We start from the raw sequence: 23,854 nt of genomic DNA on the forward strand, positions 1-23,854 counted from the left end.
CAGTGGCGAAATCGCGAGGCGAATCGATTAGTTGGTCGCTGCCCGGCAGACGGAGATGTCTGCGACTCACAGAGCCAGGTGAGGGGACCTCGGGGACCTCGTGGACCGGGGGACCACGGGGACCAGGGGACCAGGGGATAGGGGCCTCGGGGACCAGGGGTTGGGGACCACGGGGACCAGTACTGAGGGATAGACTGTGGGATAGAGACCACGCGGATCAGGACTTGGGGGATAGAAGATGAGGACCCACAGAGCTGGGAACCGGGACTTGGAGTAACATGGACCAGGCACTGGAGGAAGAGATCGGGAACGAGAGGAAGGGAGCAAGGCTCAGGGACCACTTGCTCGGGGATAGGGACCAGGGGATAGAGGATCGGGGCCAGGAGGTAGGGGATAGGGACCATAGACCAGAGAGTGGGACCAGGTGTTGTGGGCAGTGGCGGATGGCCCAGGGTCACGTGCTGAAGGGGCCAGGATCCCTGGGCGAGAGCGCCCTGGCGGGTTGGCTTTGGAGAGGATCACGGGGACGAGGAACCCCGCGGACGGGGTCGGGGCACGCCAGGGATCTGTGACCCAGGCGGTTTCGTGAACTCTTTCACGGGACCTCAGCGGTAGAGCTTGCGCCTCGCAATTACGAGGTTGCGAGTTGAGAACATAGTTGGGGGTGAGTCAGCCCATCGGCCCTCCGAGGTCAATAAAATAAGTACCGCTTGTCCAAGATGTCCCAGACCCACGCCCATCACGAGAATCTGAGTTACCCCCCTGATTGCGGGCTGACAAGAGATGGGACTGCGTCATTGCTCATTTGATGAGGAAATTACTTTGGCTCATCTGGACCTTGGCTAAGGCTCCACGTGTCATGTCCCGTGATTCGTTTTGCTTGTTAATATGTGATTGTGTCTGTTAATTGTTACATCTGATTGTGTGGGGAGTGCAAGGTGGTGTATTTACCAGTCGTGTCGGGTTTTATTTTATATTACACCGCTTCATCAATCTGACATTACATATCGTTAGGGGCCATCCGTATAGTACGTATGTAGTGGAGTAACGCGCAAGCGGTGTGAGTTGTGGAGAATGACGTCAGGGCACTCAGGTGCGGAGAGGGACAGCAACCAGAGGAAGTGACCAATTAAGATGCATTGCGGTGATTGGCTGGCTGCACATGCAGACACGGTGTAGGCGTCTCGGGGTCTGGAGATTGAGGCATAGTAAATAGAGGGGTAGAAAAAGCTTAATAATACTAGTGCACTGCTGATGGAAAGCCGACTCATGCTGTACAGTATTGGTTATGGGGATTATTTATCCATACTTCACCAGGTTGGTCAGTGTATGTTGGTAAAGCGGGCTGCCCAGGCCAAGTTCAGATATGAAAGTTTAAACAAATGTATTTGTTTCACCGGGCGAGAGCTCAAGAGACTCAAGAGATCAGGTCTCACATGCAATAGTGACCTGGGTCAGCAAACTTAAAGAAGCAAAACAAATAAAATACAGCAATGAAGTACAGCAATATTACCTGGCTGGGTTCACTCACAGCACAGTGTGCGGCCACTATGCTACTGCCCATTTAACCCATAACACCTGGGTCTGAGCTACCAGCGAGAAACAGACAACTATGGGGGCATGTAAACATGGGTCGTTTGATAGGTTGGTTTGAAGGTCAGGGTAAGCATTCAACCTTCGTTGAATGGAGATTAACCAATGATTTATGTGGTTTAATTGATGCAATACCAACTGTGCTCTGTGGCACATGCTACATATAAATCATGTCTTTATCCAGCAATAGATTGTGAATGATCGGGACTCATCTGGGTCATCATCCACATGAGATTGTTAAATTAAAACTGTCGCGTTCTTTGCTCAAGTTATTAAATTATATTTTATTTTTTTGCTTTTTCACTAAATATTTCGTTTTATTGCGTGCAGTATCTTGATATGTTTTAAGTATATAATTGTAGGATATTGTGTACTGATGTTGCATGAAACATTTCGTAATTATTTCAAATAATTTGCCATCGCAAAGCAATCTGGAATGCTTTATGGGCCAATTGCCAAAGAGCCAATCTTTGTCTTACTGGATCTCACTCTGTGTTATATATAGTTATGTCTTATAAGTAATACTGCAAGCAATTAACGGGAACATGTGAGTCACCGCTCGCTCGGTGCCTCTTGAAGTACGTAACCACTCATTGTAGATTTCCTTCGTGCATTTGTACTCGGATAGTGTAATTTGTGGATGTTCTTCACTGATGCATCAAAGGTCCCTCCACATTGAGCTTTGCAGACCTCACTATTTGGATCCTTGACCCTTTACTTCTCCCAAGCATTGATATTCAGTGCAATATAGCATATTTGACCGTTAAATACCTCGTTTGTTAATTGTGCAATATTCATTAAGAATCATATACACCTCTGCAGTATTGATGTTTTTGTATTTTAATGTTATTGCTACTTTAATCAAGCACAACAGATCCCCCATGTAAAATATCCTGGCAGCTGGCTAAAAGGCACCATCTGTGTGACAAATTAAATAAATTCAACCTTAAACATATCCACTCTGACCAATTAACCGCCAATACTTAGTGCAGTATTTTTTCATGGTGTCGCTGTCATTTTATATATAATTCCTCACATATCTGATCTATTTAAATATCCACCTACACCTCAGTCCCCTGTGAGGTATACGACCTATTTATTATATTTGGATTGGTGCTGGTCTGTGAACTACGTGGTGGCACACACCTGGAATCCAGAGTTTTGGAAGCAAGGGTTAGCAGCTCACGTACATTTGTGAACTCAAATCTGGTGGCATGTGCCTTTACCAATAAGTGTCAGTACAGCAAGTGGAGGCCCTTCTGTCAGGAAGCAGTTGCAAGGCTGAGTTTATCATTGGCAAAGCTGGCAAATAGTAATGTGGGTCTGCTTGGTGTTCATTGAGCCTCACCCTGGTTTGTCACCATCAGGATTGCTGAGTTCGAGGATCTCCTGGCTGAGGACCACATCAGCCTGGAGGAGCTACGGAAACTCTGCTTCAATGGTAATTGTGGGTGTGTGCCATAGACTTACGTGCATGTGTGCGTGCCTATCTGCCTTCGCATGTGTACATATGTGTGTGTGCTTAACAAGGTCAAGATTATTTGTACCAGTCCTGGGACTCCCCTAGGTCGACTCAGCTACAAATGAGTGCCTGGTGTGGTGTGTAAATATCGCCACGTGGGTGACAGGTGTGGTGCTGGCGATCCACCTCCTCGTGTGCCATGCCGGCTTTCATAGGTGCTCGCTAACAGCACTTGCCCCAAAAATATAATAATGAACACATTTATTAATAATCATTTATTTATTTATCCAGGAAAGCCACATTGGACATGGGACTTTTTCAGGAGGGTCCTGCATTGGGTTTTTGATTTTCAGATATTTTCAAGCAATTAATGAGTGTTCATATAAGTTGCAGGAAACCGGAGCACCTGGAAAAAAAATCCATGCATGAGAGGGGGCAACACTCCATTCCTGTATAGATGGAAACAGGTGGCAATTAGACCACTTGCTGAACTGCCTTCTGGAAAGCCAGGGTATGGCACCTCGATACCCATGGAAAAGGAGTTTCTCAAAGGAGTTTCTCAACATTTGTGCGATACACCAAACCTCGCCTCCACCAGTGCAGGATTACAGGCATGTGTCACCACCAGGAGGCTATAACAAAGACGCTGTATTTGACAGATGGAGCGTGCAGTAGTTTCATAGTAGGAGGTGATGTTGCAGGTATTTTTTCAAATTTGGACCATGACGGCAGCACTTAATGGCATACGCTTTTTGAATGTACACTGTGAAGCCGATGGTGTATTCTCTAAGGGGACTACACCTGCAGTATTAACCAGGGCGCCCTGCCGGAATGGAACTGTAAACCTCTGCAACATGTGGTGAGTGCACTACCGCTGGGCCATGTCACTGCCGCATAATCATTAAAGCTATAAAGATGAAGGTAATCATTCGTGTAATACTGCTAAGTAGGTTTTCATGGATCTGATATACAGCTCTCTGATGTGCTTTAGGGTTGTACCACGTGTTGTTTGGCGTGATGTCCAAGTGTCAAGCACACTCAGGTCAAACAACTCTTCCATGCTGAGATAGTGATGATGCATTCAGACCAAATCACCCAGAATGTGTCCAGTCTCGTCACATCTCAGAAGCTAAGCAGTTGGAGCCCGTTTAGCAGTTGGATCGGTGACCAGCATGCACACCACGTTGTCATCGGCAAGCGGGGCTGTGGATCGCGGTGGTCCGCCAAGGCCTGCGTAGAAGAATCCATTGTTGTACTGTAATTTCTATGCTCTCCGCCTTCAATCCACACTGACCAGCATTTTGGAAGTACAGTCCACAACCCCAACTACCTTCATTCATTCAATATATGTTTTCGTGTAAAAACTTGGCCCCACTAAAGAGGGCATCGCAAATACTTTATTACAGTATAAATTTAACGAAGGTAGTCCTACCTATAAAATCAAGACACGTATACAAATATTAAATGAGGAGACATACTCAAAGAAAAGATAAAAGGAAAAACATAGTCTTGAAGAGTTTCCTGAACTGTTGGTGCTCGGAGCCAATCTGAGGGCCGGCGGCAGGGAGTTCCAGATTTTAGGCGCCACACTCGAGGAGGCCCCTACTACCGCCCAGCGCAGAATGGAAGATTCTAGGTTGAGCTAGCAGGGCCTGGCCTGAGGAGCGCAAGGTATATCTACCTGACATCTGGGTTGCCATACAGAACTGCAGGTACTGAGGACCAATGACGTTTTGAGCTTTGTAAGTCATTGCAACAAACTTGAATTGTATGTGACAGCTGACTGGTCGCCAGTGCAGATCACGGAGGATTGGTTGTATGTGCTCGAAACGGCTAGCACATCTAAGCATGCGGGCAGCCGCATTCTGCACCAGCTGCAGTTTCCGAACCAGTCCACGGGGCAGTTGATCCTACAAAGCATTTCCATAATCCAGACGCGTTGACACAAAGGCGTGAACCAGTGTTTCGGTGTTCCGAGGTCACGAGCGGATAAGAGGGGTCACAGCCCTCGGAGCACACTTAGATGATAAAACTCCGCTTTGGCCACAGCTGTAACCTGAGGGTGCATGGTAAACCTACGATTGAACAGCAGCACGCCGAAGTTGTGCCCCACTGTTACAGTGAGAGGGTGTACTCCATTAATTAATGGAGGCTCAAGCTCCCCCTGCCCCATCGTCAGCCAACTCTCATGGCACGGGGATACCTTTATCCAGCAGTGGATTGACATGTAAACTATATAGTGATGTTGAATCTGAGCAGCTCTTGTTTTTGCTTTGACAGGTGTTCCTTATGAGTCGGGCATACGGCCACTCTGCTGGAAGGTGAGTTTGCGTGAGGTAATTTAGTTATAAAAATTAATGAAATTCCGCAACTAAATTAAACTACTGTAATCTTGCATTTAGATAATAATAATAAAAACACATTTGTCGATAAGCCATGGCCTAAATAATTAATATTAAATACACAACGTTTTGAGCAATGTGTTGTCCTTCCCCCGCACCTCCGATTAGCACGGTTGGCTGCATACGGTGTGAAAGAAGTTCAACGTACATGCATACAATGGCCCTTCTTCATGGCACATACATAGAGAGGCCAGGGAGAGTGGATAATAAGAGTTGGAATTGTACTTCACATCATGGGGCCTGATGAGAATTACATTTTGAAAATATTTTATGACGACCAGTTTTTTAATTGACATATGAATAGTAACACTCAAATTAGCTATTGGGTAACAGACAAACCATTCAATATTGAAGTGTTACAAGTTCATTGTCTTCAGGTCCCATGATGTAAAGTCCAGGCTAAAATTAATCTGAACATTTTTTTAATAAGTTGCTCATTACATTACATTGTTCCACAACATCCCTAGATCAACGACAGCGAGAGCCTTAATACATGAAGAAAACAACTGGATTGAGTTCCTACTGATGTTAGTGGACTATGCTAGTTTTGCGCTCACCACTGCTATGGGTAAACTATCCTCACATTAGAAACGTGGATCTCTCACCGCTGGTTCGTGGCCACCATTGAACATGAGTGCTGTTTCATTGATCGCTTGAGCACGGTGAAGATCAACTTCAGATCAACATCACATTTTCTTTCTCTTGACAGATCCTGTTGAATTACCTGCCCTGCAAACGGTTAGAATGGCCTGTGTTCCTGCAGAAACAAAGGTAAGAATGTGCTCAATAATTGGGTAATTTGCACAAATTTTGTGATTTCCCCGTGACCAAATCACTTGGAATGTGTGTTGTCCTTTCAATTCTAAGCTAAGCAGTTTTTAGCCTGGTTAGTGCTTGGATGGGTGACCAGCTAGCACAAACAGACCTGGGCAGCTGCGGGGCTACGTGATCAGCAATAGATGGCAGTGCCGCAAACTCCATTGTTCTTCTGTACCTCTATGCTTCCACATCTGTGCTCACCTCCATCAGATACATTGAAAAGCGTGGTGAGGTATGTAAAATTTTCTCATAACGCCGCAAGGCATGGGAAGGCCCTCACCCAGCAGTGGATTGACAAAAGGGTTGTACATGGCATTGGAGAGCTATGTGGTGAGATTTATAGGTTGTTGCTTTGCCCTCACTGTTTTACAAGAGCTTGCATGTTTGTTAATGATAAATGAAACTTAAAAGTAGTCAGGCGTGTCTCTATGGCACTCTATCAATGTTTCATGTAAATTTAAACTGGCTTAGTGGAGAATGTTTCGGCGTCCAAGTCGGTCATAACATTCTTTAGTGTTAAGATTCTCCTTAAGTCCTGAAGCATTACCAATAGCCAAGATCAATCGACTGCTGGAAGAGAGATTTTCTAAACTTTCGCCATATCTCAAACTCTCGATGCAACAATCCATCTAGCGCCAAAACACGAGCGGATTTCATCCCTCCATCTCCGCAGTGTGTGTCCTTACGTGCACATTCCCTCCTTTGGCTTCCGTTCTGTCATTAGTCTTGACCAACAGCCAAATGTCCTGCACAAGCCCACTTACTTTTATTAAGAGTCAACATGGCTTGTGTATGTTCTCTCATTCATGTGTTCCTCTTCTTGTCGCTCAGTGTAAATCCAAGCATGCACATTTCCATTTTGTCAGTCATCCACTTTTCTGTTCTGTATGCCATAATTGATAATTATATACACTAATTAATAGTCCTGAATAAGTTAATATTTTATTAACCATTTGTATGTGCTTTTGTGTGTGTCCGTACATATTAGTATACAGCTCAATCACAAAACAGAATAGAGTTTCGCTTCATAAACTGGTTTGCCTGCTTGTTTTCTTTATGCGGCTCCTTACTGGCACACTGGGAGGAAACCAGGAGATTAAAACGAGAGGCTTTCACTCAACATCTTTCAAGGGTCTGTCATGCTGCAGCCAGTGTGCATTTACTAATAACGTTTGGCCTGCTGACGTGCGTGTATTTGCCAGAAATTTGTACCGGCAATTTTTGCGGGAAATGATTCTACAACCTGGAGCAGCCAAAGTGAAGCAGGGAATCATTCGGGAAGACGTCACGTTCGAGGATCACGTACGTTGTCTCCAAATATCTGCCAAGAATAATTCATTAACGCTGATGGTGGTGGCAACACATGCCTGTAATCCAGCACTCTGGAGGCGAGAGTTAGTGGATCGCACAAATGTTGTGAAACTCTCCTCCCATAAGCGTTGAGGTGCCATACCCTTGGCTTGCCAGGAGAATGCAGTGCAGCACAAATGTGGACTCCATCTGTTCCGTCTGTATTAGATAGTGTTTACCGCTCCACACGCATGGGTTTTCTCTGGGTGCTGTCGTTTCCTCCCACATGTAAACATAACACCTTAATATATAGAGGTCCGCAGAGCGTGGGAAATTGTTGGTGCTGACTCATCGTGCGACTGCCTTCCAGTTTGTCTGTGGGTCCTCCTCACGCCTCTAAATCGTTTTGTGTACGCTAATGAGTGAATACTGTGCGGCATGTTGGAATGTATGATATTAGTCATATGTATGTATGTTCAGTTCATGTTTTTGTCTACAGCTCTGACCTCTAAAATTGCTTTTATTCTTCACTGTCTCTGCTATTTGCTTAAGAGGCTTATATTGTCAAACAAACAAAGAATGGCACCATTGTTTTTATTTGTTTTGCAACTTGTTATTTGAGGTACATTTTTTGGTTGGTAAAATTTGGGGCTGCAAGACAACTTCTCCTTGCGAATGACATTCCCCGGGTGCCCAGCACAAACTGTATTCAGTTCCTGTTATGCTTTTTAAAATAGAGAGCTTGTGACTACGAAAACACGTTCCCAGCTGTTATCTACAAAGGAATACAGTTTTCTGATGGATGTGTGAAGCGCACAGTGACTGTACTGATGTTTATCAGTCATATGTTCATGTTGTAGTACCAGAGTAATATTTAAAAATTTCTACTTATTTTTAAAATAATGTTTCTTTACGGAATCAACTACAGCGTGTCTTCTCAAAGTTACATCTCACCACACATGCATCATAGGTCAGACATTCTTGATGACAGCAAAACATACCTTTACATGTGTGATACGTAACGCCTTGTTCAGAAACTTGAAGAGACCAGTAAACCTGCTGGCTACGCATGCATCTAATCCAGCACTGTGGAGGCGAGGGTTGATGGACCACATGAATGCTGTGAAACGTCCTTCCTGTGCATGGCAAGGTGCCGTACCCTAGTTTGCCAAAAGAAGACAAAACAGCAAGATGTGGAATCCACCTTTTCCATCTCTGTGGGATAGAGTGTTGCCCTCTCGCACAAGTCGATTTTCTCTGGGCACCCTTGTTTCCATCCACATGTAAACACAAATTAATTTGGCGATAACTTAATATGTAGAGGACCGCAGAGCTTGTGGAGGGGGAATTGGCGGCAGTTCACTGCTTGGCTGCCTTCCCGCTCATCTGGGGTTTCTCACGATTCCGAGTCGTTCTCCGTCTTTGAGAGCGAGCGAATACTGTGCGGCGCATTAAAATGTGTAGCCAACCGGTTCGTTATGTACGGTGCGAAAGAAAGTCATCACACATACGTTATTAAAAGGTGGATTGTGATGCGAGGCATGCGTACTGGAGTGTAACATCAAATTGTACCTGCTTCGATGTCCTCTCATCTCCATGATCTAACTGGTGTATCTCTGCCATTACAGCCGCTGAACCCGAACCCGGACAGCCAATGGGCAAGCTACTTCAGGGACAATGAGGTTCTGCTGCAGATTGACAAAGACGTCAGGTAACGCCGCCTTCCCACTGGTGAAACATGCGGGCGTGGAATTCACGGTTAGCGCACTGCAATGCAGAGGTGACCGGTTAAATTTGATCCTCTGGCACAGCATTTAAAACAATGGTGCAAATTACTTAAATCTCCCCCACCCCCCTCTTCAATCTCAGTACTCGACTATAAATGGGTTCATCACAGTTTATCGGCTTGGTAGGGTGAAGTTAGGGTATTCCTACCTCTTCCAAGGTGTCTAGTCAGCATGGAAGAGTAGGCCAAATACCTTCTACAGGGTTCTATAGAACTATCTCTAGTGAAGGCCTGACTGTCAGCAGTGGTGGCGTTAGCAGGCAATTGCAGGGCTGCACTTTTTTCTTTACCTTGGGCCCATAATTGTGCCTAATTCTATCTCCTTTCACCTGTACGTGTGCAGGCGGCTATACCCGGACATGGCGTTCTTCCAGCGCGCCACGGACTTCCCGTGCCAGTTGCTGCGTGATCCGCAGCACAAGTCGGAGACGCTGCGCAAGCGCGTGGAGCAGACAACGCTGCAGGCGCTCAGCGTGGGACGCACGCGCATTGGCGTCACCAACGTGAGCGGGCGCGGCGCCACAACCGCCACCACTTGGAGATGCTGCAAAGAAAGCGCGCACCCACAGGGCAATGGAAACCAGCAGCATTGTTGTATCGTGCTCCCGCAGAGATGCCAGTACTCGCACCATTAACGTAGCGTGCACCGATAGAGCTGCCAGCACTAGCGACGGTATCATCATAGCGTGCACCGACAGAGGAACGAGACACGCCAGCAACAACAACTGCCATTCGTCATTAAGTGGTGGTGACGTCACCATGGTGCCTCTGCCAGGCCAGGTGCACTTTGAGGCCACGTGAAGTGTCGTAGGCACACTGGCAGGAGTTCACAGGACAGACCCCGGTGAGGGGTTGATGGACTGAGATGACTGGAAGATGTACCAGCTGTGCCCACCTACCGTGTCAATTGTGACACGCCAGCACCACCACCATTACCAACACCAACGTTACAGATCCCATCAGCACCATCATCAGTACCATCATCAGCAGCAGTATCGTCGACAACATCATTACCTCCATTATTATCAGCGCTAACACCAGAAGCAGTACAACTATTACCGCTGCTAGCACCACCATCACAGGCAGCATCACCGGCAACAGCAGTGCAATTGCCACCACTGCTGTCACTAGAAGCAGTAGTCCCGCCAGCAGCAGCAGCAGCACCACCTCAGTTCACTGCCATGCTCAGGCACTCAGCATAGACTGTAAATACCAGCATTTGGTTTCACTGGTGTCAGTGTTGTTGGCACGACCAGGTGAATCGGCTGAAGAAAGCGGCACGCTCATCAGTGGAGTAGCACGCCAGGTGATTTTCGATTGCCGTCTGAGCATGCTAATTGTGTTTGCGAACAACTGAAGCAGTCTCATGGTATCTGGGCATGGTGGTGCACGCTTCCAATCCAGCTATTTTGAGGCCGGAGGTTAGTGGTTCACACGCAGATCTGTTAAATTGCCAAACCCACTGCTCGGCTGTAAGTGCGGCCAGGTTATTGGCATGCAGCCATGTTGTGGTGTGCCAAACACTGTCTAAGGCATAGCATGCACACACGACCGCCGATTTCCTTCCCCCACACCTCTGATTAGCACTGTTGGCTACATATGGTGCGAAATAAATTCAACATATGTACATAAGCGCTGCGGTGGCTAAATGTTAACTACCTCACCTGGTGTACAGGAGGTCGTGGGTTTGATCCCGACCCTGATGCCTGTATATTTGGCGTTTGCATGTTCTCCCCGTGGTCGCAGGGATTTTTCTCTGGGTCCTCCGGTTTTTCCCTCCACATTTAGGATCAAAATGCATTTAGAGTATTTGTCTGCTATAAATTGCCACGTGATAAGCCAGTTTGTTGAGCTATCACTTGTGATAGCTAGATCGCTTCTGAAAAGAGCTGTAGACCTCAGTGGTCCTTACCTGTTAAAATAAAATTTCAGTTATTATAGTAGTTTACATATGTACATCTGATGCCACGGGTGTCGCTTAGTGGTGTTTGTCGGCGGCACTGCCAGGTGATGCGGCCCAAGAAGGTGGTGCGCTCGTCGATGGAGGAGTATGCCGTACTGCCCGATGGGCAGGAGGCGCACTGGGAGGTGGTGGAGCGCATCCTGTTCATCTTTGCCAAGCTCAACCCGGGCATCGCCTACGTGCAGGGCATGAACGAGATCGTGGGGCCCATCTACTATTCATTCGCCACGGACAGCAGCCCCGAGTGGAGGGGTGAGGGAGGACACATTCTTTCGGCGAAACTCGGCGCGCACAGAGCAACGCCAGCACAAGCGGTTCTTTTTATCTGTACATTTGCAAAAGTATTTTGCTCCGACAGCTACCCTTTGGCTTTTGTACCGAATTTAAATACTTTTGGCGACATGTGCATGTTAGAACGCATTACAGAATCCATTTCATTCGTGCAATTTTTCGTAACTTTTTTATTTTGCCATTGGCTGCGCTGGCGTTGGCGGCGGTCGCGCGCGTGAATGAATGCAGAGCACGCAGAGGCCGACACGTTCTTCTGCTTCACGAACCTCATGTCGGAGATCCGCGACAACTTCATCAAGAGCCTAGACGATTCACAGTGTGGGATCGGGCACAACATGCAGCTCGTGTACAGCACGCTCAAAGAGCGAGACCTGGAGCTCTACATGCGTCTGGTCGGGACACCCACCCGCTCATGCACGCACGCGCACCGTGTCACTCGCGCACGTGCGTTCAATCGTGCACGCATTAATGCAATATAAGTAATCGAGCGCTTAAAATCGTTGGAAGCTGTTATAAAAACGCATCTACTGTGGGGGCGGCCTACCCCTTGAGTGAGCCCAGTATTTTGCGGACGCACTGCAAGTGACGCGCGTGCGGCACGTGACCCTGCAGCAGGAGCAGAACATCAAGCCGCAGTTCTTCGCGTTCCGCTGGCTCACGCTGCTGCTGTCGCAGGAGTTCCTGCTGCCCGACGTGCTGCGCATCTGGGACTCGCTCTTCTCCGACACACGCCGCTTCGACTTCCTCATACTCGTCTGCTCCGCCATGCTGATGTGAGAACATGAAAGAAGATCAAAAAACATACATACATACGTACATATAGAACGTACTCTTAGTTCTTTCGGTAAAGTCACGTAGGTAAAAAATAAAATAAAAATCACGACGTTTCGGAGGAAACACAAGTCTCCGTCATCAGGTGGGACCATCACAGCCAGATTTGCTGCATCAAGTGAGGCAGGGATTCAAGATACAAGCTCTTAAATACGAGTTAAGGGGGAGGAGAGGGGGGGGGGCGCTTATCAGAATGTGGTAGCCAATGAATGGAACGTATTGGGAGTGGGGGGGGCGGGGCTAAAAGAGGGCACGAGGTGCTCGTAGGCGTCGACGTGTAAGTGTTTGTGCGCAAGTCACTGTTGTTGCACATGATAACGTATTGGAAGGGGAGGGGCGGGGGCGGGCGGGCCCCCCCCCCCTCCAGATACGTTTCATTCATTGGCTACTACGTTCTGATAAGCTCCCCCCCCCCTCTCCTCCCCCTTAACTTGTATTTAAGAGCTTGCATCTTGAATCCTTGCCTCACTTGATGCAGCAAATCTGGCTGTGACGGTCCCACCGGATAACGGAGACTTGTGTTGCCTCCAAAACGTCGTGATTTTTATTTTATTTGTATTAATTTTAATTAAATTTTTTACCTAAGTGACTTTACCGAAAGAACTAAGAGTATGAATCCTTGCAGTCACGAAAGCTTCAAATCTAGAACATATAGAACGCTTCGCCGCAGCAGCGTCTCCTGCACCGTTCACATCGGCAGGACAGCGCCAAGGCTGTCTGCAATGCCGAAGACTAATTATTAAGTTTAACATGTAGGCTTTCGTGACCAATATCCATAATACAGGTTTCTTTGGGTTAGATTGCGTAAATTTAAATATGTCGGTAAACCCGCCACCACCAGATGCAGCCAATTAGTAAGGTTTGCCACGTAAACAAAACATGCCAATTCGTTACTAGTACAGCACACCGGTGTGTTGGAGAGTAAATCCACAACATTTACAATCTTAAGTACGACGTTTTGCCAGTAATTACAACCGGCATCATTAGGCGGACAACCAGATTTGTGAAAAATCCTCTTGTTTCATTCCTTAAATAGAGAGATAGATGTGATGACGTCGCTTGGGAGCCTTTCACGTGCGAAGGGGAGGGATGAATGAATGCATATAAAAGGCTCATTTTTTCATTTGAGCTTTTCCTTGAGTATGTCCCCTCATTTTTATATTTTTTTATATGTGTTTTGATTTTATAGGTTGGACTACCTTCGTTTAATGTATACTGTAAAGTATTGTGATACCCTCTTTAGTGGGGAAGAGTTACTACTAAAACTAAATTTAATGAATAAATGAGCACTACATCGCGCGAATTCAGATGCGCTTCTGCGGCCGTCTGGAACACTCTTCCTTTCTGATATTAGGAAGCCACTGGAGCTATGCACTTATAAATCTGGATTAACAACTCATTTCTTCACAACTGCTTTTTGTGTTTAGTTTGTTATCCATCTCCCGCACCTCTGAGTCGCTTGGTTGACCATATACAATGCGAAAGAAATTCAATATACATTCATGCAGATGTAAGAAGTTGTTGTGAGATACAGAAGGCGAGGCCGGTGATCTCCATGCATCCTACCCCCTCACCAGTGAGGAAGCCTCCAGCGGACAGGAGTGAGCTGCTCACTTGTGGAGCGGAAACATGGAGACTGACAAATACAATTGAAAGAAAACTAAAGAGTATGCAAAGAAGATTGTTTGGAATTAATCTGAGAGAGAAAGAGGAACACGTTGATTAGAGAGCAAACACAAGACACGTCACTCAAAGGAATAGTGGCCGGAGGTTTAGACTAATGATGGAGTGGCAGCCAAATGACCTGGATGGATTGCTGCTTTGAAAAATCGTGAGAAGTGGTTCCTGTTTGGGAAAGCCTCCATCCAGCAGTGATGTGATCACGACTGCTGTCGCTGCTGCTGATGAATGGATCGGTGAGTGATTATTCGTGCTGTACCGTGAGCAGGCTCATTCGAGACCGGATGCTGCAGGGCGACTTTGCTGTGAACATGAGGCTTCTGCAGGTAAAGTATACAATTGTTTAGACAAACTCACACGGTTGCTTGTTCGGCAAGTATCCATTCATGAGTCGTAGAAATACAGGATCGCAGTTTTTTTGTTGTTTTTGTCTCATTTATTACCTTACTCTCATTTTTGTGCGTTTCATCTTGATTAGCATATCAGTGGCCTACAATTTACATACATTCTAAATAGACGATTCTCGCATACGTGATTTGCTGCGTGTATCTTGAGCGTAATAATGTTGATTGATAAGTCGAAGCATCGCATGCCTATACGATAATATCTTGAGAGGCAGCACCATTTACATTCTATATGTGTAGTAAAGGCTACAGAAGCCGGACTCAACTAAGCTGGAATTCGGGGTAAGCCTGAAGGCAAACTCCAATGACTTCATCAATATTAAAACAATAAAACTCGACCATGCCAATAATGACTTGTTAGCAGGTGACGTATATATATGAAGATTCCAGAGGTGGGACAAAGTCATTGTTATGCAAGTCCAAGTCGAGTCGCAAGTCATCAAATTCATGACTCGAGTCTGACTCGAGTCCAAGTCACATGACTCGAGTCCACATCTCATAGGTGGGACAAAGTCATTGTTATGCAAGTCCAAGTCGAGTCGCAAGTCATCAAATTCATGACTCGAGTCTGACTCGAGTCCAAGTCACATGACTCGAGTCCACACCTCTGGAAGATTCTGAGGCCTCGCCAGGCGGTGCTTGTCTTAATCAACGTTAGTGGAATGATGACGATGATGAGTAAAAGTTGACCCTGCCCAGCGTTTTGACTTGCAAACTTCATATTTGGAGAGCCCTTAAAATCTATGAGAGGAGCAACTGGAAATGTTTGTGCTGAAAACCATGGTGCAAGTGAGAGTGCTGTTGGTTTGTTGGTGGTCAGCTGTTTTGTGGTGTGATATTAACGTGGGCGGGCAGGTGCATGAATGAGGACGTGTGAACCGTGATTGGTTTGCCAACGTCGCCATCGTTGAGCAACCCTTCAGCAGTGACCTGTGCTCTGCACCAAACTCGAACATCATGTTGCTATGCTCCACTTGCAGGACTACCCCATTCCAGATGTCCAGCCCATCCTGAAGAAGGCAACAGAGCTAAGGGAGTCCTCTTGACAGCCGCTCTTTTTGCCACGCGCTCCTAACGTTCGACGCCCAAAGGACTGCCGCTCCTACCCTGACGCAACAGCGCTGGGGGCGCTTCTGAGAAAGCGGCCGGTGATTTCTCCCCATCACAAGCTGAGCGGAGCGTGCCATCGGACGGCCCATCCTAGTTTAAATTATGGCGTTATTTCTGGAGTCCATGTGCATTACTTTGTTTTCTTTTTCCATCTCTTTCCAAAAATCCGAATTGAATTTGATATCAGCATCGTGGCGTGATATGAAAAATACTTTCAGATATCTCATAACAGTGCAAACCTTTGTGTTAGAGAACAGATCATGAAAGCAGATATCATAGAGCTACATCTAAGATCCCTTTAAGTGACCTCCGTTCGACAAAGTAGGGGGCAGCATTTTTCCACCTGCTCTTACATACTGAGAAAGATATTCATTGTGTGACAGTCAAACCGATTGACAGTCAAACCGATATTTTAAATTTCTCAGCACAAATTTAATGTGATGTTCTATTTGTGCAGTCATTTGTGACGGTGCAAAGACTTATCAACTCACCGCACTGGAAAACTTGGTTTGTTTAATCACAGGCAGTTGTCTGAATTGGAACCCGGGGTCTTGGCAGGTAAGCTCTGATCCACTCAGTCATTTCTTCCTTGTGCATTACTTTCCCTATCGTTAATTAATTGTATTTGTTCGAAGAGAAACATGTTAAGTCATTTAATATTCCCGTCTCCGGAAATAATTCATATTGATAGATGGCGTCACTGATGTAGCTTTAATTCAAATTGCAGATGGGAATTTAAGCAATGGTTTTACGGTGCTTTTAATGTGACGACGTTGCATTGAGCGGCCACTAATTAAGCCTCATCGATCTATTGCTGGAAACTGGAAGAGAGTGTCGTGCAATTGAAGTGTATAACCACTGTTGGATAATAATCCAGCTCTAATTATTTTGATACAAAACAAAAAGCATAGAATTAATTTTCTCCTTTGGAGAGCTGATGTTAAGTCATGGATGTGAGTACCATCGGGACATGATTATGAAAATGAAACTCTCAATGAAGTGCTTATCCACTCGTCATAAATGCACTCCATCTCATCATATCTACAGAGCTGAGCAGGCTTGAGTGGTTAGCACTCGTCCGGGTGACCACCAGGGCTTTCCAGGTGTTGTAGGTGTGTGGCTGCCACGTGGCCAGGGGATAGGAGCGCTAAGTGTTACCCCCTCGTGTGCGTGGGTATTCCACGCGTTCTCCTTGTTCCTCCCACATGAAGCCAAACACTTAGTAATGGGATTGGCCCAACATACCAATGCACGGCCCTCCTGAAAAATAGTCTTGAGGCTCACATTGAAAACGTATTTCTGAAGAACTAATTTTCGTGTTTAGTTTGTTGTCCTTCCCTGCACCTCTGATTAGCACAATTGGCTACGTACGGTGCAAACAAAGTTCAACATACATACATTGAAGCTTCACTGAGTTAATTCATTTAAATCTCAGCAAATCAGTACCAGAGTTCTGCATAAGCTCTAATGCATTACAATTGTACAGTGATTGTTTATTACAGAGGTAGCACTCCTGGTTCTTGGCAACTTAATATAGTTTGTAATCACCAAATTTCTCCTACGTCATGGAAATCAATTCGGATGTCTCGCAGAGCAGTAAGTCCCTTAATGTTAGAGAATAGCCACAGAAGTGGATACAACACAACTACCTCTGAGACCCCCTAAGGTGACCTCTGGTTTATACAGTTGGGGTAGTACTTTTCCACCCACTGCCACTGAGAGTAATGTTCATCATAACAGTCAAAAGAAAAGTTAAAGTGCTGCCAAGTGGAGCCAGGAGTTGGCCAATAACAGCATCGTTGATCATGTGGGCCTTTTCCACCAATCAGAAGTATGGCTGGCTGCCCTGCTTTTCGGTTTTAGTTGTAATTCGCTAAGGACGTCCCCCGGATGATGAACACTTGCACGTGATTGGTGGCTGATGCGCCGTTGCACTTTGACAATTCCTCTTGACAGTCTTAGAGTCTCTGCCTTTATGGAGAGCTTATTTTGCTGCGTAGTATTTCACAATTAGGGCAAAGGCATAAAAGGCCAAAGTATCTGGGATTGAGGGTACATTGAACCACGCCCTCAGAATCTAAGACTTAAGCTGCTTTTAGAAATGTGAACCTACATTGAAGCCACTTATTTGAGACTGATTATTTGGTAGATTAATTAAATGTTATTCTTTTATTACTGATATCTGGAGTAGTTAACTGAACATCTATTGCACCTCTCTGTAAGTGAGAATTGATTACATAGTTAATTACAAATGTGAAAACTACAAAACATATTAACGTGTTGGCAAATCTGCTCCTTTTGCATCGGATTTTGTGTAAAAATGTGATCCTCTGTCAGTTACCAACGAAAGGGCAGATAAACAAGATTCGTTTTGTAAAATTGTGAATTAGTCTCAAGATGCAGTGTCTGGAGTCGGAACATAAGATGTCTCCTGTGTTCCCTATGTATACTGAAACCCGTCTCTTGAAAATTGTGTTCAAAGACAACACAATCAACTGTATATCTGCACACGTGGTGTATAGTTTGTATCCAATGTTACATTTACGGATTTCCAGTCTCATGTGCTACATCTTTATTTGTTGATAATTCCTGAGTCTGCGATAAACAAATGTTAATTAAGGAGCTGGTGTTAACATGTTACCCATTCTAAATGCACTCCGAAATATTAATAAGGGAAATAATTTCCTTGCCAATTTGCTGCATAGCACAGTAGCCATAGATTATCTTTCATAGGCAGTGATAGAATAAGTTCGTATCCCACCCAGGGTGTAGCGATTAGCGCGTTTACTGCTGAGCCGATTGTTCTGTGTCAACACTTTGGTTCCCCTGCGGATGCCCAGTCGTTTATGCGTGGAACTGATTGCCTAGGTTATGCTTTGAGGTCGACATTGACGACCGTTTGTCATAATTCACCGTAACCTCTTTTCCACTGGCACATCCGGGCCTAGCCAACGCCCTCAAGGTTCAGGTGGTTTTTCACTGGCTGCCATGCCGAGCTGAGACCAAACCTTGTACATACGTATGTATGTTGAACTTCTGCACCGTACCTAGCCAACCGCGCTAATCGGACGTGCGGGGGAAGAACGAGGAAACCTTGATTTGCGAGCCTCAAAAGAAAGTCGAACGAGGCTCGGGCCAAGCAGGGCCAGTGTCGGAGTGCGTTCGTTGCATGCGACGCATCGGGTTAGGACGTACACCAGGAGGATACAGCGCAACCGTATGTGTGCATCTTGCGCTAGCAGCACGGCTCGGTTTCTGCAGTGGAAAAATAAACTGACGGGAGCTGAGCCATGCCGGGCTGGCTCAACACGACTTGTTTGTGCAGTGGAAATGAGGTATATAGTCGGTCACCGTGTGCTATTGGTGATGGTCGTGATTCTGAATAGCCTCGAATAGAATTTCACAAAATGTCTACATTTTGCGTGGTGTTTGTGTACGCACTGCTTGGCGACGGTTCGCACCGAGGTGAACTGAACGATCGCACACAGGTGTCAATGCTCTCATCTTGACTTGGTGGCGAGATGTTACATCCCTCGCCTGGTGTGCAGGAGGTCGTCGTGGGTTCGATCCCGGCCCTGACGCCTGCTGGATAGTTGGAGTTTGCATGTTCTCCCCGTAGTTGCGTGAATTTTTCTCTAGGTCCTCCAGTTTTTCCCTCCACATTTAGAAGCATGTGTTTAGAGTATTTGACTGCTATAGGTTTCCACATGATAAGCCACTTCGTTGAGCTATCATTTGTGGCCAGGTCGCTTCTGAAAAGAGCTATCTAGCCCAGTGGGCCTTACCTGGTAAAATAATAAATAGTTTACGTTTTATAGTTTGTTCACTCAGCAGCAATTTGTATGAAAAATGGAAAGTACTTTTGTTCTGAGTTAATGATTTACAGGAGAATATAAACCTGGGATTATCTGCTGCTTCTGAGAGATTGTGTTATTTTATAGCACATTTTGTTACTTTTGTAAACGTTTTTCTACGTTTGTGAAGTACCAAGTGATCTGTCAGTATATATCGATGGACGCACACAGACGGTTACTGCTCCCGACTTGAAATCGATTTTATCTTCACGTTTTTTTTATTTGAAATGCAATCTCGACTTTTTTTCAATCTGTTACTGATTTAAAAATAACTGACGTGAAATATTACACTCGTTATTAATGTTAGCATGCCAAATGATGTGCAAGTCTTGCCTTTTGCTATTGCGACGCAAGTTGTCGATTCGCCGACTTCAGCATCATGCCCAATGTGACTGCCTAGGCGTCCGTGGATCTCATCCACTGCAACCTCGTACGGAAACCGCTTTGAAACGGATGAGATTAGGGAAAAGGTCGCATATACATTACAAACTAGGCATGTACCAATTTTTATTTAACATGCTAAAATATTCTTAAGCTCATGATCATCATGATCATCATCAGCCCTACTCTTGCATTGCTGAATGGAGACCTCCCCCCAAGCTGTTTTAAATTCTCACGATCCTGCAATGCAACAATTCATGAAGCACTTGTCCACGAGCTGGTTTCATCGCTCCATCTCCACGGTGAACGCCCTCTCAGGCGTGTTCCCTCACTTTTGAAGCCATATTGTTGTATTCTGGATTATCGACCATTGTCCGTTCTAGAAGTTTGTTCTTTCCAAGTTTACATGTGTTAACAGTCGATATGATGTCTCACATGTGATGTCTAACATGTGCAGATTGTGTGTGCCATCTGTTCTCGCTTGGTGCAATTCATAGCATGAACCTTTTCATGCTTTTTCATGCACTTTTTATTTCCATTCTCTTTGTCAACGTCGGTGTTTCTGATCCATGTCATAGTCGCTAATATCTACTGATGTATCAAAGCTGACCATGATGAAGAGACGAGGTATGTGTCTGAAAGACATCATTTTTGGGGGGTTGTAGCCTCCTATAAGTCTGTCAATTTATCAAGAGTGTCTGTATGGGGAGCGTGCAAAGCATGCATGTGGGTGACGTATCAGCGACCGAGAACCAATTTGAACGCTATTAGTAAATGATGATAAACTCATCGGACAGAAGCGTGCACGCTGTAAACAATAACACTAACGCAAGTCAAAGGAGATCACTCGACGGCAAAAGATGCAATTTTGACCATATAATCAGTCCTTCCATCATACCTTGCATGTACGTTACGTTATGATCATGCCATGTGGACAAGGATAAGGGTTCGCATTGGGCACTTAAATGCCCCACTAATTTGCGAGTGTTTTTCAAGTTTGAACCATCACACCAGCACACATGACGGGCTTTTTTTCGAATAATGTGGGTGGTTCGTATTTTGTGGATCTTCTTTCGTACGGCTGATGTAGAAGAAGAGTGACAATTACATTTTGTGATAATCTACGCGGCAGTATTAGCCAAGGTGGCTGAGGCCTTGCAATGCAAACCTATGCTGCAAATGGTAAACGTTCTACAGACCGCTCAGCAATGTACACCGCAAGGCATCGTGTGGTCACAATTTACACTTTTCCATCTACAGATCGATCACCCTTTGATTATTGGAGAGGCAGAGGTATGAGTGGCTACACAAATGCCATTCCCCTCTAGACATCGCCACGGGTGTCGCTGTATCAGTAAACATACATAGCTGTCATGATGTCCATCCTGACAAGAGGTTGTTGTTTCCAGAATTGGTGAAATGGGGTCAACACGCTGACATTGCTGAATTGCCACTCGTGGACGTCGTTGACTGACAGGGCGAGTGTTGATCCCTCGTGTATTCGATTCCAGGATTGCAGGTGCCCTAACCGAGGTGTTTAGGCCCGTCCACATCTGACTGATCAGTTGCGAAACATGTTGATTTCAGTAGAGAGACTCTAATTTCAGCGATTTCTAGTGACGTATGCAATTATGTCCACATTTGGGAATTATGTTTCTATCCTGACGTGGTGGGGAGTTGAGTTAGCCAGGAAAGGAGTGAAGCTGTGCTGTAATGCGCGTGGCCGAATGCTTTAGTCAACATCCTCGTTGCGCAACCACTCGCCGAGGCGTGGACAAAGCAGTTGTGGGCAATTAAGTGACGCGATGTGGTTGCGTAACAGATCGCTGACGTGTGGACTCGGCGTTAGGTGGACTATTCCACAAGGTCGAGTCTAAGGCTGACAGCGTCTAGCACTGTCTGTGTAGCGGGCAGCCTGGATCCTGACACAATCATGCGAGGCGCACATTGGTATTTTGCCTATCGCGGTTGAGCCCTACATTGGCTGCGTTGGCATTGAACCCTAGGATGCAACTCTGGGTCCCAGAGACCTGGCATGGTGTCTTTGGTATGCACTCAACTCTCGTTTATCCGAGGTAATGGAGGGAAAGGATACACTCGCAGACTCGACAATTAGAACTGGATAGTATTCCAGAACTCCATTCTATTGATACAATAACATCTCTCTCTGCTGCTGGTGTAAAGGGAATGTAATACATTATCAGAAATAACACTCGGCTAAATTTCGATTTAAAGCTTTCGTGACTGCAGGGATTCATACTCTTGGTTCTTTCGGTAAAGTCACGTAGAAGGGGGAAAACAAGTGCCAGTTCCAGTATACTCACAGACATGTTTATAATCTCTATCCTGCACCGTGCAGCGATCTTTTATTGTTTTATTTTTATTATTTTATTATTTCCCTTCTACGTGACTTTACCGAAAGTACCAAGAATATGAACACCCGGCTAGGTTAAAATTGTTGCATCAAATTGCGTTACGTCATAGCATTCCAAGCCTGCAGTGGTTCTAAGTATAGTTGGCATGCACTCTGGTGGAAGGATACAATGCCCCCACCACCATCCAATGTCGCCCCTCTGTGTAGCTCAGCGCCTGGACTCAACAGTGCCACTGCGACTCCATTAGTTTGCTCACCTTGACGTTAAATTAGTACTAGATTTGAAGCTTTCGTGACTGCAAGGAATCATATTCTTAGGTTTTTTCGGTAAAGTCACGTAGGTAAAACATCAAAATTAATGAAAATAAAATAAAAACAAAAATCACGACGTTTCGGAGGCAACACAAGTCTCCGTCATCAGGTGGGACCGTCACAGCCAGATTAGCTGCATCAAGTGAGGCAATGATTCAAGATGTAATCCCTTAAAAGCGAGTTGAGGGGGGAGGAGAGGGAGGGGGAGCTCATCAGAATATGGTAGCCAATGAATGGAACGTTCCATTCCTCTCCTCCCCCCTCAACTCGCTTTTAAGGGATTACATCTTGAATCATTGCCTCACTTGATGCAGCTAATCTGGCTGTGACGGTCCCACCTGATGACGGAGACTTGTGTTGCCTCCGAAACGTCGTGATTTTTGTTTTTATTTTATTTTCATTAATTTTGATGTTTTACCTACGTGACTTTACCGAAAAAACCTAAGAATATGTTAAATTAGTACACGGGATAAAGGCAATGCTTGGGACTTTGTGTGGCTAAACATTTCAACTGGTTGAAGCCATTCACCTTGTGCAATGGAGATCCAGTGGCTGACAAAAGAATACCCGTTGCAAGGCATCAAGTCTGCATTAAGCATACGTACTTGTGGCAAAACACACATGTTGTGATCAAACAGTCTTTAAAGTTGATTGTCTTATAACAGATGCAGGCTGCTCTGTGGCATTCTCACCAGTGTTAGACCAGAGAACGCCAACAGGCGAACAGTGGTACAACAGCAATGCAAGTGTGGACTTACTGAGAGCTGGGGTTGAGCAGTTATTTTAACAGCTATTTTTTTGCCAGAAAGGACCAAAGCCTCTTATTTTTCCATCATTTTGAAACTGGCAAAAAGGTCCCAGAGACAACAAAAACAAGACCCGCTTCACTTGTATCGCGATGGACTCGTGAAACTGCGTGCAGCTCATTGTCCCTCCGCGTGTCGCCGCCCACAGCGGGACGTTCGGATGTCACGCAATGAGCTTGGCAGTGTGCGACGTTCGGATGCAAATGAATGGTTACTGCTGCGTCGTTTCTTTTTGTCGGCTGCCTTGTTGCTGTTCGTTAAACAAAGGCACACATAGAGGAGGTCAAAATAAAGTGGAGTCTGAGTAAGTTCGTCTGCCGCGTGCATTGTTTACTTCAGCCGCAGAGAGGCGGTGGCATTTTCGGTGATGTCGGTTTTGCACCTGTCCGGGTTTGACTGAAGCCAAGATGGTAAATATCTAGATTTGTGTTATCAGCATGACGCCTTCAGTACTGATGTTCGCATAGCACTCCCGGTACGGTACTCATTTAAGGCC

The 23,854-nt window shown here is 45.7% G+C and overlaps 1 protein-coding gene across 2 annotated transcripts; it reads left to right on the plus strand.

Annotated features, from left to right (window-relative positions):
• LOC144734030 (TBC1 domain family member 13-like) lies at positions 1–23,666 on the plus strand. Of its 2 annotated transcripts, none has more exons than XM_078616066.1 (12): positions 1–78; positions 2,961–3,034; positions 5,336–5,376; positions 6,167–6,228; positions 7,479–7,578; positions 9,195–9,277; positions 9,696–9,855; positions 11,360–11,567; positions 11,835–11,998; positions 12,219–12,379; positions 14,386–14,443; positions 15,502–23,666. In XM_078616066.1, the coding sequence occupies exons 1-12, from the start codon at positions 56–58 to the stop codon at positions 15,565–15,567; spliced, it is 1,200 nt and encodes a 399-aa protein (XP_078472192.1). In that variant the 5' UTR covers positions 1–55; the 3' UTR covers positions 15,568–23,666. The 2 variants fall into 2 exon arrangements, with proteins under 2 accessions (XP_078472192.1, XP_078472193.1); XM_078616067.1 differs by having other exon boundaries at positions 12,282–12,379.
• Positions 23,667–23,854: the final 188 nt, after the last annotated feature.

Source organism: Lampetra planeri, chromosome 49, assembly GCF_965212315.1.
Source record: "Lampetra planeri chromosome 49, kcLamPlan1.2.h2, whole genome shotgun sequence".
Classification (NCBI taxonomy): domain Eukaryota; kingdom Metazoa; phylum Chordata; class Hyperoartia; order Petromyzontiformes; family Petromyzontidae; genus Lampetra; species Lampetra planeri.